The sequence below is a fragment of the Brassica napus genome, chromosome A10, assembly GCF_020379485.1.
Source record: "Brassica napus cultivar Da-Ae chromosome A10, Da-Ae, whole genome shotgun sequence".
NCBI classification, from domain to species: domain Eukaryota; kingdom Viridiplantae; phylum Streptophyta; class Magnoliopsida; order Brassicales; family Brassicaceae; genus Brassica; species Brassica napus.
Genome location: NC_063443.1, coordinates 16455300 through 16469988, shown reverse-complemented (window position 1 = coordinate 16469988; position 14689 = coordinate 16455300). Strand labels below are relative to the sequence as shown.

Below are 14689 nucleotides of genomic sequence, written 5' to 3'. Positions count from 1 at the left end.
AACTTGCAATAATACACAAACGAGAAAGTCATAAATAGATAAACACAACACCAGTTCCATTACACAGACCCAAACACATGGAGTAGTAGAATTTCACATTCACTTATTTAACGAGAGAGTTACCCATTGGTTAAACACTAAACAAAGACTCTAATCACGTAGAATGTGATGTGCTTATCAGGTAATGAAACTAAACATCGCGAAGGTGGGTGAAGTCCTCCAGCTTCTTGAGATTCTCCCAGGCCTTCTCCAAAACCTTGGCCTCGTACACCTTCTTGGTCTCACCATCAGCCACCTCCACCGTCAGATGGTGCATCGTCCCTGCCACCACCTGCGTTTTCGCACCAATCAGCCTCCTGTACTCCAGACTCACGTTCTGCATACACACATAAGAGATTTCAATATTTTCAATTAGAGAAAAGATATTCGATTCGGATCAAACAGATCCAAGGAAGATGAGAGTAATAGAAAAGTATACCTCCTTCTTGTTATGCTCATCGACAGCGAAACGAGCGAGACTCTCGACTTGAAGATCATTAGCATTTGGATCGACATCGCGAACTCCTCCCAGAACTGTTCCTCCTTGTTGATCCGCCATTATCGCCTCTCCTTTGATTGTATTTTGCTTCGTAGATAAGTCTCTCATCTCTTTATATATATACAGAGAATTTAGTAAAGCGCGTTTTTTCTTTTTTTTTTTTTTTTTGTCATCTAATAATATTATAAAGGTAAAAGCCCAAGCTATACAACACAAAAGGCCAAAAGGTCTAGCCACACGAAAACCAAGAAAAACACAAGAGGCCCAAGAGGATCCAACTACAAAAAATAGCCCAAGGGAGGAACGGAGGTCGAGTCAACCTCAACACGCGTCTTACGGAAGAGAGATGGAGGGGCACGTGGAAGCACAATCGACACCCATCACCAACGACCGGAAAATCGTCACCGGAGCAGCTCATCGACAGTCCACCGGAACACACCGGAGCAGGACATAGATGAGAAGAAACCGTCGGACGACTTTAGCAATTAAGAGGCCATACAGACAAAGGCTAAAACGCCGGAGCCTGACTAACCAGATCGCATCAAATCGGTCCAAGCCGAGAACAGATCCGAAAAAACGGAGCTACCAAAGACGTCAAAGTCCATGCCAAAAGATCTCTGCTTCATCAATCGACAACCACGCTTCCAATAACGATTTTCCTAAGAGAAGGAAAAATCAATCGGAAATTGGAACACAGGCGACTGCGCAGCGGAAGTCGAGACGTCAAAGATCGAACCAGACCGGGAAAGGACCCGGAGAGAAGCCGTCGTCATCACCAGAGAAGTAAGTGAGACGTCGGAGCCAAGAGCCAGTGGGAACGCCAGAGAAGAACGTCTACCACCGGAGCCAAAAGCCGACCAGTCTGTTCTAACTAAGCAACAGATGTCGGAACCTCATCCCCTACGGAGGAGACATATCGCCAGCCACAACCGCTGGACGACCATCGAGTCGGACTCTCTCTCTGAAAGATACAGAGAGAGTTAAGAGAGAGAGCCCTTCGATATCTCTCCAGCGCGTTTTTTCTTTTAACTTCAAGAATATTTCTTTTTCCATCGAATAATTAAATATTGTGACTCATTATAGCACTACAGGTCGGCAGAAAAAGAAAAAAAAACCACTACTGTAGTCAATTTTTTTTTGTTATAATTTTACAAGTAAAATAGAGATATATAAAAAAAAACTTATACAAATTCTTTAAAATCTTACATAAATCACACTAACAAAGACGTAACAGCAAACAACTTCTCATCATTTTGGTCCATAGATAGATATAGTCGGTTTGGCTTTAAACCGGTGTTTTACAAGTCTGCGAAGGCTGATGACTTTATACATTCTTTTTTTTTTCTGATTACATGGATAAAAGAAGGGGGAAGGGGAAGAAACTGCTTAAGGAGCTTTAGTTCCACGGTGGAGAAGACGATCTATGCACAGAAGAGGAAGAACCATAGCTGAGGTCCAGATTATGAATCTGCTGCATAAGCTGTGACCGTCTTTCCTTGAAGAAATCCAGACGAGTTGTTAGCTCCATGAGAGCTGCAGATGCTGCAGGAGGAGGATGGTTATTATGCTCATGTCTTGCGTACTCCATCACCTACAAAAGTCCGTACCAAATTAGTAGAGGATTTCTGCAAGATTTTAGTTTTTTTTACAAGACAGAGAAATGAGAAACACTACTAACAGGTGAAAACTCTTCCATTGGAATGCCTAAGGATGCTTCGTTTAGCCTCGGTGAGCCTGGTACTTGCCTGTTGTTTGCTCTTCCGTTTCTCCATTCTGCTCTTAAGCTGCTCTCATCCTATATGATTCCAATGTTGAAATGTTACTAACAAATAAATGAAAGAGTGTGTCAATGGTTTAGTGAGATCTCTCTGATTAGTACCGTTCTCTGGTTTCTTTCTTGATTAACGAAAGCAAGAATGGAATCAAAATCCTGCTGAAAAGACTTCCTGCAACATTGTTTAAAGTAGAGTGTTTAGATCTTTCTAATAAGTTTACTCTTGAGTAATTAATATAAGATGGAGTTTACTCACAGTTGAGTATTGTGATTCTGGAGAAACTGATGATGGCTTTGAGCATCTGGGAGTGAGCTTAAGTGATGATGGCGCTGCTGACTAAGCTGATGATGTAACTCTGCTACTTTCTGCTTCAGTCTTGCCACATCAGCTTCTGCGAGAGCAATCTCCTCAAGCTCAGCCCTTGTCTTCGCATTTATTAGTGATGTTAGAACCAAGGAGAGCAAGATATATAACCGTAAACACAAGGAACAAAAGTGTATACTCACTTTAGAATCCGCAGCTTGTGAGCTAAAGTGTCCACAAGAACTGCTAAGACCAACTTCAAGAGCGGATCTGAGGTCTCTCTCAGCTTGTAGTTGCTCTTGTAATCTGCCAACCTGATTATTTCATGACAAGCAAAATGGAAATTATGAATAAAAACTGGAGAATAGAAATACAAAATCTCAAGAGAAGGTGCCATACATCTTGTTCAAGTGCCAACCGACGTTCATGCAAAGCCTGCTTCCTTCTCTCCAAGCTAGCTTGTAATACTGCATTTCCCTTAGCCTGCAGTATCCATTCAATCAATACAATAACATTTAAGTTATCAGCATATAGTACTTCTACTGCCACTACAATTACCTCCTTAGCGATTCGTTGCCTCAGCTCATCTTTCATAAGCTCCAGCCTCTGAATTAGAAGCCTACAAAAGTAGTGAAGCAGCATTCACATAAGCATAAGCAACCCTCATGAAAACTAGGAGTGTTAATGAACCACAATATACGCATTCAGTACTGAATATCTTACTCGTCATTTCCTGAACCATCAAATGATCCTTTAGCAGGAGTTTTTTGACCCTGCATATAGTAAACAAAGAAAAGAATTGGAAAGCTGTGACAACAGAATCATCACTTTTCATGCCAGCAATGGGAAACTTACGCTGCCTCTTCCCCAGGGTGAAGAACGCTTAGAACTAACCGTTGATAAGCCAGCAGTTTTGTTTACAGGTTTCTCAGCTGAAGCTGTGTATCTAGGAGCAGTGAGAGGGGTACTGGGATTGACTGATGGCATAGCCTCTCTCCCTGATTGATAACAGTTCTCAGTAGGTGATACGCTGGCGATTTCTATATCTTTAAAAGGCTCTTCAATTTGTCTTTTCACTCTAGTGGGAAACTCGCCAGTACTCTCGATTGAACAATGGATGTCTTTAGGAGACTCAGCATCTGAATCTTCAACCCCATATTCCTGAGAGAAAAGCACATTCAAGGAAAGAATATTTAGTAGCTAATTGTTGAAGGAATGAATACAAATGGAAACGACTGCAGTGGGATAAGATGGAAAGAACAAACCTTGTAGTCATACAGATCACTGCCAGCATAACCACTGCTTTCACTACGTTTTCTGCTCAGCATTACATCATCATCATCATCATCTGTTTGGCCATCTTCTATATCCACATTGTGCAAGTCAGGACGTTTAACCTCTATGTCCTCTTCATCACTCGAGTTCTCAGGCCCACTCTCGCCAATATGAGAATCAGTAGAAGTGGAGCATCTTTGGAGACCTTCATCCTGCAAACAAATAGTTGAGCATATAGTATTGTTTTGTGTGGCACTGGCACCAGATATAAATCAAATGACAGGATGGCATGATCTTACATTGATCATATTCCCATAGTCTTCCAAAAGGGATGTGACAATAGCTTGAGCATTATTGGCAGCATTAGCGGCAGCAAGAAGCTGGGCAGAGTTATCTTCTAGAGCGTCAAAGCCTTCGAGATCACATTCTCCAGCCAGTAGAGGACGCAGTAGCAATGGAGACATACAAGCAGCTACAGCAGATGAAGTCATCCGGTTCTCACGGGAATGAGAGGTGATAGTATGCATCATCTTCAGAATCCTACAGGATAAAACCCATGCTGAGAATAAAGCTGTTTGAAGCAACCAAAATAATAAACCCCCAAACAGGTTTCCATTAGAGCACCGCCTATTCACCAAGGCATGTGCAGCTGAGGATTAAAATCATTTCAAAAACAACAACTGAAAGCATACCGCAGTAGTAGTCGCCTGTTTGGTTCTGGAAATGTTTCAACTATGGCAGAGCGCAGTGATTTAACCCGAGCTTCTTTATGATCGATTTCTATAGAAAAGGTAAAAAAAAACGAGTTATATACACAAGTACACGAAAGTAGAAACATAGATTTCATATACAAAACAGACTTACTATAAGCTTCTAGCAAAGCAGTGCAGCACGAAGCAGGAACTGGAGAAGAAGGCAACTGCCGCAGAACATGCTGTAGATACAAATAACATTAACACAAATATTTCAACACATTGAATTTAAACTGGAAGCATAGTTAACGCACTATATAATACCTTAACACAGTCTCCAACAACATGTGGATCCTCTTCAGGACTAAAATCTGTGTTCCCTAGATAAGTAAATTTGGAAAATTAAGAGAAAGAAATTAGAAATGAATATACCAAAAAAAAAGGGTCCATATGTACAATAACAATACCTTGTTCGTACTCATAAACTCTGCGTTCTACCTCCTCAACATCTGCAGACTGCCTTAGGATTCCCTCTACTTTGGTTCCTGTGTGGACAAAAAGAAGAAATCATTTATATGGATAATTAGAAGGAAAAAAACATTTCTACAATAGCCTGTGTAGCTTACAATAGATTTAATTAAACTATGAGGCAAAAAACTCACCATAAGTCTCAAGAAACTGAAGTGCTTTCTCAAGGAACGACGGACTTCCATCAATTTCTTCTAGAGCAAGCAGAATTGGTCTTCCAACAACAGAAGACTTCAATGGGCGCTGATCTCTCCCTGCATGCCAGCGTGTGATCGTTATACATAGGTAATATGAAAGGAACCATGGAAGATGATCTGATCATAGTAAAAAAAAAAAGAGAACTAACATGAATTAAAGGACCCTTCAATTGTATTGGTTGCCTCTGTTCGGAATATCCCATTTTGACCAATTACCAATGCTGCATTAGGAGCCTGTGCAAGGGCTTGCTCAAGAGCTGCCTTCCACTCATACAAGTCCTCTAAGGACTCAGCCTATGTGAGCCAAACCATTAGCATTTCATTAGAAGCATAACAAAGGATTCACAGCTTCATTAAGGGGACAAAAAATGAAGTCAACTTCCTAAATTTATAAATCACCTTGAGGGTGAAGGCTCTTCCATCACGCCCATCTGGGAATAATACAGTCAACAACTTCTTATCCTCTCTCACCACGACACTGCAAACAAAAAATGTTAATACATGCTAGAAAACTTGGAGGTGTTCTTATAAACAACAAATACAGGCAATACATACCTCCCGGAACTGTTCAAGTCAATGCCTCCAAGAGTCAAATTTACTTCACCCCCTTTTTGTGGTGATACACTCTGCAAAAACAGTTGAAACAATGAGCTAAGGGTCATTCATACTTCAAGAAAATTGTGTAAATTAAGATACTATTAAACTCCATGCACATTGTTTTAACAGACTGATAGAGGGACGATATAACAAGTGATTAGTGAACACCAAATCTAGAAAGTAAAAGAACTTCTGCAATTGGAAGGACAGTACTGACCGGATCATTTTTGAAGAAGACCAGAGAGTTTCGAGTAAGGATAAACCAACGCTTCTTCCAGGAAGTCCAACCAAGTCCTGTCAATAAGAATGAAATAGAAAAATAACTGTAAACAGCAAGATGGTGGTATCTAAGGAATCAAGACTGATACACAAACAATTAGCAGCGTAGATGACTTTGAAATTTTAGAAGGTTACCTTTTGATGAAATGAAGAGAGGACCACTCTTGTAAACCTGTCAAAGAAAGAATTCATAGTGGAATACAAGAAATGATTATCATTGGTTTGAGTTATTATATAGTTCAACTACACAAAGCTACAGATAAAAAAGAACAAACACATATCTTCCATTACCAACAAACAAGTGAGACTAATCTATGCTAGCTTATTAATACCAAGCTAGTAACAGGAGATCCACAGACGCAGCAGCCACAGCAAAAAAAATCAAACACTACAGCTAATGATGCATAGAGATATTTATTTAATCAATAATTATGCCAATATAATGGGGATATGACACTTCTTATCCACTGGCTCCAGTCTTTTGAGAAGAAAAAAAATCTAATCCTTCCAGAAAAATTCTCATACTTTACTCAATGTGTCACATATGCCTTCAAACAAAAGCACTAATCTTTGTTTATCTCATCAGTCTTCAACAATCCCACGAATCAAACAAGATGATAAGAACCAAAGAGGAAGCCAAGTAGAGACTGTAGTTACCGTATTGGAAGCTCCAACTTGTGGTCGCTGCATAGCCGCAAAAGAAGCCGCCATTGTAGAGAAGTACACTACTTAATCTAGAAAATGATTAAAAAGCTCAAAAGTCTGAATTGTTTTCTATCTATAAACCCTCTCCAGAGACGAATCAAATGGTACACATTAGCCCGAGTCGATTGCCTTGTTTACTCCCATTTTCCCCTTTGTTTATAGATCAGGACTAAAACGAAGAAGAAACTATTGGCTTTCTGACCTACTGCAGCTACTGAGTGAAGGGGAAGAGACAGAAGAGAAAAGGGTTAAGTTCAGACACAACACGGTCTAGTCTAATTCTATGCATCGGTCCAATAAAAAGTCGCCACGACAGAGACATTTCATACCCTTTTGTCTTTTTCTTTTTTCATCGTTTCACATTATAACAATTGACTAAAAAATCAAATCTTTGTATGTTGGTTAGCTGGATTTTCATATTATTAGTTGTTAATGACAGTTTTTTAAAAATTAATTAATCCTAAATCTTAAACGTCTTTTTTTTTTACTTTAAATAACGTTACAGAGAAGCTTTGGTCCTAAACTTCCTCCTTATCAACAAACGCTTTACTCCTTTGAACCAAAGGCCAACGAAGAGAACAAAACATTCTATTCATAGCCATTCACAACCAAAACACCAAAACTTTTCTTGCTAAAGAAGAAACAAGAGAACAACACACACAGAGAAAAAAAAAAATAGAAAAACCTCTCAAATTTTCTCTTCCTCCTTGAGCTTTTACCTCCTTCCTCTCCTCTCCTCTCCTCTCACCCTTTAATGCAACAATGGGAAACTGCTGCTCTAACGGACGTGACTCAGGCGACAACGGAGACACGCGCGGCATAACCGCTTCAAACGCTGGTCCAACTGCCGAAGCCTCCGTACCACAATCCAAACACGCCCCTCCTTCTCCTCCTCCCGCAACAAAACAAGGCCCCATAGGACCCGTCTTAGGCCGTCCCATGGAAGATGTAAAATCCTCATACTCTCTAGGCAAAGAGCTAGGGAGAGGACAGTTCGGCGTCACGCACCTCTGCACGCAGAAGGCGACAGGTCAGCAGTTCGCTTGCAAGACCATTGCCAAAAGGAAGCTTGTGAACAAAGAAGACATTGAGGATGTAAGAAGGGAAGTGCAGATAATGCATCACCTTACTGGTCAGCCGAACATTGTGGAGCTTAAAGGAGCTTATGAGGATAAACACTCTGTGCATTTGGTCATGGAGCTTTGCGCTGGTGGAGAGCTGTTCGATAGGATTATTGCTAAAGGGCATTACTCGGAGAGAGCTGCTGCTTCCTTGTTGAGAACCATTGTTCAGATTGTGCATACTTGTCATTCCATGGGGGTTATTCACAGGGATTTGAAGCCTGAGAACTTTTTGTTGCTCAGCAAAGACGAGAAGGCTCCTCTCAAGGCCACTGACTTTGGGCTGTCTGTATTCTACAAGCCGGGAGAGGTGTTTAAGGATATAGTGGGTAGTGCTTATTACATTGCGCCTGAGGTTTTGAAAAGGAAGTATGGACCTGAAGCTGATATTTGGAGTATTGGTGTCATGTTGTATATCCTCTTATGTGGTGTCCCTCCCTTCTGGGCTGGTAAAGTTCTTCTTTGTCTACAAAAGAAAACGAGATTATAAATATATGTAGAGATGATTTTGTTTAAACATATTCATGTGTTGTGATTACCTGATGATTATAGAATCGGAGAATGGGATATTCAACGCCATCTTAAAGAGCCATGTTGATTTCTCAAGTGATCCATGGCCATCAATCTCACCTCAGGCGAAGGATCTTGTTAAGAAGATGCTCAACTCTGATCCTAAGCAAAGACTAACTGCTGCTCAAGTTCTCAGTAAGCTTCTACAAAACACACACACAAAAGCATAACAATCTTTCTTCATGCTAATTAATGTTTTCTCTTTGTTAAGACCATCCATGGATCAAGGAGGATGGAGAAGCACCAGATGTTCCTCTTGACAATGCGGTGATGTCCAGGCTCAAGCAATTCAAAGCAATGAACAATTTCAAGAAAGTTGCATTACGGGTGATAGCGGGTTGCTTATCAGAGGAAGAGATCATGGGGTTGAAGGAGATGTTTAAAGGTATGGACACAGACAACAGTGGAACAATTACACTCGAGGAGCTAAGACAGGGACTCGCTAAGCAAGGTACAAGGTTGTCAGAATACGAAGTCCAACAATTAATGGAAGCTGTAAGTCATTTGTGTTACCTCTGTCATATACTAAGCAACAAAGAGACTCACCACTGATTTTCTAATTTTTTGCTCCCTGTAGGCCGATGCTGATGGTAATGGAACAATAGACTATGGTGAGTTTATCGCCGCCACAATGCATATCAACAGACTTGACAGAGAAGAACATCTCTACTCAGCCTTCCAACACTTTGACAAAGACAATAGCGGGTAAGCACTCTATATAAATGATTCTTAACATACTTCAAACACCAAAGATAGAAGTATGAAGCTTGCTATGAATCCAAATGCACACCTCAAGTAATGCTTGTTGTTCCCAGATATATCACTATGGAAGAGCTGGAACAAGCCCTACGAGAGTTTGGCATGAACGATGGCAGAGACATTAAAGAGATAATTTCAGAGGTCGATGGAGACAATGTAAGAAACAACACTCCCCCTTCAAACCCGAAACAAACCATCTAACAACCTCATTATTAACATAACCAAACTTCTGATGCAGGATGGTCGGATAAACTACGACGAGTTCGTGGCAATGATGAGAAAAGGAAACCCGGATCCTATCCCAAAGAAGCGGCGTGACCTCTCATTTAAATGACACCACCAAACGTTGAAAGTAGAGAGAGGAAGAGAGAAGATATCAAAAGAGAGAGCAGAACATGAGTCAGTCAAAACTCATCTTCCTTTTAACAATGAGGCAATCAAAATTAAAAGCATGCTCGGATTACTAATGATTGACACAGGAGGACATCGTTTAAGAGATGAGAAGGCTCAAGCAGGGAGAAAAAAAAAATCAGTAATTGAGGATTTGGGGAGGGGAAGGTGTTTGATTTAATTGTACATTTATTTTTTCTGGTTTCTTAATGTACTTAAAAGATTCTTTTTCAATTCTATTGTATGTGTTAGTGATACATGTTCTAAACCTCTTGGCAAAAACACTAACCAATCCAGAAAAGATACAAAGCTGAATACAAGTGCATCAAATGCATCAAAGCACAATACTTTGTAACATCAATAGGTACATGGACCTGAAAAGAGATATTTTTTCATTGATTGGTTCAACATACATACCAAGATTAAGCAAAAAGGTTCGATTTTTCCCCCAATTGAAACCCTAAATCGCAGAACACTAAACCTCTTAGCCAAACACTAACCAATCCAGATCATCAACTGCATCAAAGCACAACACTTTGTAACATTAATAGCTACATGGAGTTGAAAAGAGGATTTTTTCATTAATTGGTTCAACATACATACCAAGATTAAGCAACAAGGTTTGACCTTTCCCCAATTGAAACCCTAAATCGCAGAATCGAATCATCGAGGACACGTGTTTACTTATCTTTGGTGGAGACACCATACTTCTCCTGCAACTTGGCAACCTCCTCTTCGTTCTTCTTCTGATCAAACTTCTTGCTCATCTTCGCGTGCTGGTAGTAGAGCACGATCAGGTACCGGTTCGCGACGTTGAACCCGGAGAGATGGTCCACGGCTTGTTTCGCGTCGTAGATGTCCTCGTAGACGACGAAGGCCGTGCCTTTCGTGTCCTTGTTGCATCCGATTCGTATCTGGCGAATCGCGCCGTACTTGCCGAAGATGTCGTACATCTCCTCGCTCGTTATGTTGAAGGGGAGGTTCCGGACGTAGAGCACGCGGTTTACTTCCGGTGGGAGCCTCGTGTTTTGCTTGCGGAGACTGACCGTCGTCATAGCTCTGCTTCTCCTGCTTCTCCTTGTCGCCTAGATAAATCTTCTGTCGGAAAAATAGAATTCTAGTACTTACGGTTTCCGTGATGTTTGGTATATATATAAACGGATTAACCAAAGGGTAAAACCGTCTTTTGAATCCTATTATTGCCGGTGTTAAGTCAAGTTAGTCTAATAGTTATAAGCCCAATTAAAAGGCCCATTAGAAGTGAAGTTTGTGATTTGGATGCTTTTGAGCGTTGTGTTGACAGTTTTCTCTCTTGGAGAGTGAAGAGTACATGCTACAACACAATATTATCAATTCTAGAGTATAGAACAGCTTTTATTCATAATCTTTCTTTTGATCTTGGTATCTGTTCTTGATATAGAGAACAGAGAGATCAAGGCTCGAACAAACAAACAAACAAAAAACTGGAGTAGAGGACAGATTTTATACATAATCGTTCTTCAGATCTTGTTGAAAAAAGTAATGTTATGTACAACTATTCTTACAGAATCAAATGATTAATTTGCAGATGGTGATACTTGCAACTTAAGTAGTAGCTTCAGACCTGACACGCTTAACTGGAGCTCGAAGGGAAGACAGATAGTTAGCATCAGATTTCTCAATCCCATCGAAAAGGTAGCTGAAATGAGGCATCTCTACATACTTGCCACTCCCTGGAACTACTTTAAGCTCATCATTTTCCCATACGATTCGTCCTCCCGCTATTGTCACTTCAACTTTTCCCTGAGAACAAAAATGTTGTCATCAGAACTTTTGTTTTAATACATATCAGTCGAGAGAGGATTTGCAAAATGAATATTACCTGTCCTCTTCTGCCCTCATAGACATTAGTGTCGGATCTTGAGTGATGAGACTTTGAGCTAATCTCGTAGCTTGAGTTTGGATTCAGTATGATAATGTCTGCATCCGAGCCAGGAAGGATAGCTCCTTTCCGTGGATATATGTTGAAAATTTTGGCACTGATAATCAAACACATTAGTCAATAAAATGAAATCAAAAAGCATATCATCGATATCAATAAAATCAGTGATTAATGGCAAACATACCACTCTGTGCTGGTTATTCTAACAAAATCAGTAGCAGAGATTTGGCCAGACCCCTGGATTATTATGATATAATAAACCGATTAAAAACTTATGTAAAGAAAGAAGATTTTAGCTGATGAATGAGTACTTACCACCATCGTGTCCCATGTCAGGTGCATCCGTTCTTCAAGGCCTAAACATGGACAAGTCCAAAGTATTTTTATAAATTAGAATATATTAGCACAGAAGCAGAGACAATTGAGCGCAGAGAACAAGATTATACCATTAACACCATTAGGTATTTTGCGGAAATCATCAAGTCCCAAAGCTTTTTGTGTAGAATTGAAAGTGCAGTGATCAGTTCCTACAAGCTGCAGAGATAATGCCAAGAAAATGATTTTTTTTTCTGTTTTTTCTAAATGATCTAAACGTTTCTGTTTATAGCTTATGTTTATCTACTTAACGCATATCACGGAAAGAAACCTGAAGGATTCCTGTTGAAAGGGCCTCTTGTAGGGATTTCCCATGGCCTACTGATCTAATTGGTGGACTCATGACATACCTCAAATATTGAAGAAAAAAAACTTTGAATGAAAAAACCTGGAAGAATAAATGGGAACCTCTTGAACAGAAGACCTGAGAGAATTTCTTACTTGGATGCAATTTTGAAGTCAGGGTCCCAAAGCCAATGATCATCGAGGATTAATCCAGACACAACAGGCTCTCCAATAACCTTCTGCCCTGAAATACATTTTATAGATAAAAGGTAACTCTTTATCTTTTGACAAGGACTCGAGAAATGAACCTATATGTTACACTAATGATTGTTCCATACAAGGAGCAGAGAAAAAAAGAAAAGGAAAAGAGAACCTGCTTTTCGAGCTTTAGCAATCTCATCCATTGCGTCAACACTCATCACATGAACAACATAGAGAGGCGTGTTAACAAAGCGAGCCAAACGAATTGCTCGTGAAGTGGCTTCTCCCTCAAGCTGCCATATGTCAAACAAGTATCTCGGTTTTTAACTTGAACCAAGTTTACAGAAGCAAGAGAAAATATGTACAGGAGAAGAGAAAAGCTTATTAGATAATACGAGGCTTAGATTACCACAGGAGGCCTTGAGAGAGCATGACCCTCTGGACCAGTAATGCCCAGTTCAATCATTCTTTTCTGGCCTTCGAAAACCGCATCTCCATTTTCAGCATGAACCATCGCCAAAGCACCGAGTGATTTACATCTTTTAAGACCTTCGAGGAGGAGGTCATCAGTGACCATGAGCGATCCTTTATACGCTAGGAAGAATTTGAAAGAGTTGATACCTACAAGTTAAAGAGACAAAAGCACTCAGTTTCATCATAGCCAATGGAACTTAAAACACCAAAACTATTAGACATGTACCCTTTTCCTTGACCATTATCTCCATGTCCTTGGAAACACCTTCATCCCACTTGGTGATGGCCATATGAAAACCGTAATCCATGCAGGCGTTTCTGGATTTGTTTTCATAGGCTTCAAAACCAGCCACCAGATTCCCATTAACAGGTATAACAAAGTCTATATGCATAGTTGTTCCACCAGCTAAGGCGGCTGCTTGGCCACTGAAGAAATCATCAATAGTCTCTGTACCCATAAACTCCATGGCGAGGTGCGTGTGAGGGTCAATTCCTCCTGTTTATAAAGAAGAAAAGAATAAGAAGATAAGGCTAACCATTTTTAATTAGAAGCAAATATGCTTTTAGGATCAGATATATTTTATATATAACTGTGGAAACAAAACTTCATATACGTGATCATAGGCATCCACTACCATGTATAAGAAGAAGAAAAAGGCGAAAACTGATGAATGTATCAAGTGCTATGAATTGATTTTAACCTGGCATAACAAACTTCCCAGTAGCATCGAGTACAGTAACTTCGTCCCCAACCTGATGATACAAAGTGACAAGAGAATATTCAAGCAGATCAAAAATAAAAAGGATACAAGATTAAAAGGGAGATAGTTAATACCTTAATGTTTGGCTGCACGGCGACAATAATACCATCTTCCACATAGACATCAGCAAGTTGTTGATGGTGTGCATTCACAACTGTACCTCCTTTGATCAAAATCCTTGTCGATGAAGAAGAATAAGATGGAATCCCACAAGATTCCACACCAGACCCTCTCTCTGCACTACAAAACTGTAACAAAAAAGAAAGAAGAAACATAATTCAAATCTCATCAGACAGTTGATAATCGACTGTCAGATCGTGTGTCTGGATTCACTTCCTTTCAGAAATCACAAGTCAATAAAGTTTATCTTTTTTCTATTTCAATTTCTTGTAAGTTAATGAATTGGATTAGCAAGTAACTTAAACTAACTGTTACTTGCTTAAAATCAAGCTCAAGACTTAGACAAGATTAGATATCTTTTTAAACTGGATTGAGCTTGTTCCTTATAACAAACCCAAGTCAATAGGATGAACAGTTCATAAGAGAGACAGATCAAACAACAGAAGCTGGTCAGTTGAAGGTTCAAAGGCGTGAAGAAGAAAAGAACAAGAGCGAGTGTTCGATCAAACACACACACCTGAGTGGCCGAATCTGAGACGGACGGAGACGGAAGCAGAAGAAGTAGAGAGATGAAGAAGAAGATAGCATCTTCCATAGGTCTTAGCGCCATTGATGAAGAAGCTGTTGACGAAAGATCTCTCTCCACGTCTGTGTTTATATAATTCACCTTCCTAATTATTGTTCCAGCACTTTGCTATTGGCTGATCAAATGTTCGTCAACGCTAAGCAACATCAAATGGAATGTTGAACCGCAATTAGAATAAAAACCGGTTGAATCCGATTTGGCTTTTCTGTTGATGTATAGAAAACCCAGTAAGACCGG

General features: G+C 40.0%; 5 protein-coding genes across 5 annotated transcripts; 1 reads left to right on the top strand and 4 right to left on the bottom strand.

The window, feature by feature from the left end:
• Nucleotides 1-9: 9 nt before the first annotated feature.
• LOC106430918 (cysteine proteinase inhibitor 1-like) lies at nucleotides 10-685 on the bottom strand. Its single transcript, XM_013871712.3, has 2 exons — nucleotides 479-685; nucleotides 10-376 (listed from the first exon to the last, which is right to left on the bottom strand). Exons 1-2 carry the CDS (start codon nucleotides 644-646, stop codon nucleotides 191-193), a joined length of 354 nt encoding a protein of 117 aa, XP_013727166.3. The 5' UTR covers nucleotides 647-685; the 3' UTR covers nucleotides 10-190.
• LOC106372352 (rho GTPase-activating protein 6) lies at nucleotides 10-7128 on the bottom strand. The gene is made up of 23 exons (XM_013812550.3): nucleotides 6842-7128; nucleotides 6320-6356; nucleotides 6123-6199; nucleotides 5864-5934; nucleotides 5708-5786; nucleotides 5458-5602; nucleotides 5246-5365; nucleotides 5051-5128; nucleotides 4908-4963; nucleotides 4756-4825; nucleotides 4584-4671; nucleotides 4191-4431; nucleotides 3882-4103; nucleotides 3472-3777; nucleotides 3340-3389; nucleotides 3175-3235; nucleotides 3016-3099; nucleotides 2820-2930; nucleotides 2569-2738; nucleotides 2418-2484; nucleotides 2217-2333; nucleotides 479-2129; nucleotides 10-376 (listed from the first exon to the last, which is right to left on the bottom strand). Exons 1-22 carry the CDS (start codon nucleotides 6893-6895, stop codon nucleotides 1935-1937), a joined length of 2499 nt encoding a protein of 832 aa, XP_013668004.2. The 5' UTR covers nucleotides 6896-7128; the 3' UTR covers nucleotides 10-376; nucleotides 479-1934.
• A 452-nt stretch (nucleotides 7129-7580) lies between these two features.
• On the top strand, nucleotides 7581-9711 carry LOC106372353 (calcium-dependent protein kinase 17). Its single transcript, XM_013812551.3, has 6 exons — nucleotides 7581-8459; nucleotides 8563-8715; nucleotides 8792-9075; nucleotides 9158-9285; nucleotides 9396-9495; nucleotides 9578-9711. Exons 1-6 carry the CDS (start codon nucleotides 7652-7654, stop codon nucleotides 9671-9673), a joined length of 1569 nt encoding a protein of 522 aa, XP_013668005.1. The 5' UTR covers nucleotides 7581-7651; the 3' UTR covers nucleotides 9674-9711.
• A 389-nt stretch (nucleotides 9712-10100) lies between these two features.
• On the bottom strand, nucleotides 10101-10859 carry LOC106372354 (splicing factor 3B subunit 6-like protein). The gene is made up of 2 exons (XM_013812552.3): nucleotides 10333-10859; nucleotides 10101-10245 (listed from the first exon to the last, which is right to left on the bottom strand). Exon 1 carries the CDS (start codon nucleotides 10782-10784, stop codon nucleotides 10410-10412), a length of 375 nt encoding a protein of 124 aa, XP_013668006.2. The 5' UTR covers nucleotides 10785-10859; the 3' UTR covers nucleotides 10101-10245; nucleotides 10333-10409.
• A 223-nt stretch (nucleotides 10860-11082) lies between these two features.
• On the bottom strand, nucleotides 11083-14596 carry LOC106372355 (dihydropyrimidinase-like). Its single transcript, XM_013812554.3, has 13 exons — nucleotides 14384-14596; nucleotides 13821-13994; nucleotides 13687-13738; nucleotides 13212-13481; nucleotides 12921-13132; nucleotides 12684-12804; nucleotides 12467-12554; nucleotides 12297-12375; nucleotides 12097-12184; nucleotides 11966-12006; nucleotides 11835-11887; nucleotides 11591-11747; nucleotides 11083-11511 (listed from the first exon to the last, which is right to left on the bottom strand). The coding sequence occupies exons 1-13, from the start codon at nucleotides 14474-14476 to the stop codon at nucleotides 11314-11316; spliced, it is 1626 nt and encodes a 541-aa protein (XP_013668008.2). The 5' UTR covers nucleotides 14477-14596; the 3' UTR covers nucleotides 11083-11313.
• Nucleotides 14597-14689: the final 93 nt, after the last annotated feature.

What these genes read in the sequence shown, in the direction of transcription:
- LOC106372353 (XM_013812551.3), top strand. Translation starts at nt 7,652, where the DNA reads ATGGGAAACTGCTGCTCTAACGGACGTGACTCAGGCGACAACGGAGAC. An exon ending in TCCAACAATTAATGGAAGCT is followed by an intron (nt 9,076 to 9,157) that starts GTAAGTCATTTG and finishes TGCTCCCTGTAG; the next exon opens with GCCGATGCTGATGGTAATGG. An exon ending in CAGAGGTCGATGGAGACAAT is followed by an intron (nt 9,496 to 9,577) that starts GTAAGAAACAAC and finishes CTTCTGATGCAG; the next exon opens with GATGGTCGGATAAACTACGA.
- LOC106372355 (XM_013812554.3), bottom strand. Translation starts at nt 14,476, where the DNA reads ATGGCGCTAAGACCTATGGAAGATGCTATCTTCTTCTTCATCTCTCTA. An exon ending in GATAATGGTCAAGGAAAAGG is followed by an intron (nt 13,133 to 13,211) that starts GTACATGTCTAA and finishes TTTAACTTGTAG; the next exon opens with GTATCAACTCTTTCAAATTC. An exon ending in TGCTAAAGCTCGAAAAGCAG is followed by an intron (nt 12,555 to 12,683) that starts GTTCTCTTTTCC and finishes AATGTATTTCAG; the next exon opens with GGCAGAAGGTTATTGGAGAG.
- LOC106430918 (XM_013871712.3), bottom strand. Translation starts at nt 646, where the DNA reads ATGAGAGACTTATCTACGAAGCAAAATACAATCAAAGGAGAGGCGATA. An exon ending in ATGAGCATAACAAGAAGGAG is followed by an intron (nt 377 to 478) that starts GTATACTTTTCT and finishes GTGTGTATGCAG; the next exon opens with AACGTGAGTCTGGAGTACAG.
- LOC106372354 (XM_013812552.3), bottom strand. Translation starts at nt 10,784, where the DNA reads ATGACGACGGTCAGTCTCCGCAAGCAAAACACGAGGCTCCCACCGGAA.
- LOC106372352 (XM_013812550.3), bottom strand. Translation starts at nt 6,895, where the DNA reads ATGGCGGCTTCTTTTGCGGCTATGCAGCGACCACAAGTTGGAGCTTCC. An exon ending in TCTTCTTCAAAAATGATCCG is followed by an intron (nt 5,935 to 6,122) that starts GTCAGTACTGTC and finishes CTGTTTTTGCAG; the next exon opens with AGTGTATCACCACAAAAAGG. An exon ending in CAGAATCACAATACTCAACT is followed by an intron (nt 2,485 to 2,568) that starts GTGAGTAAACTC and finishes ACAATGTTGCAG; the next exon opens with GAAGTCTTTTCAGCAGGATT.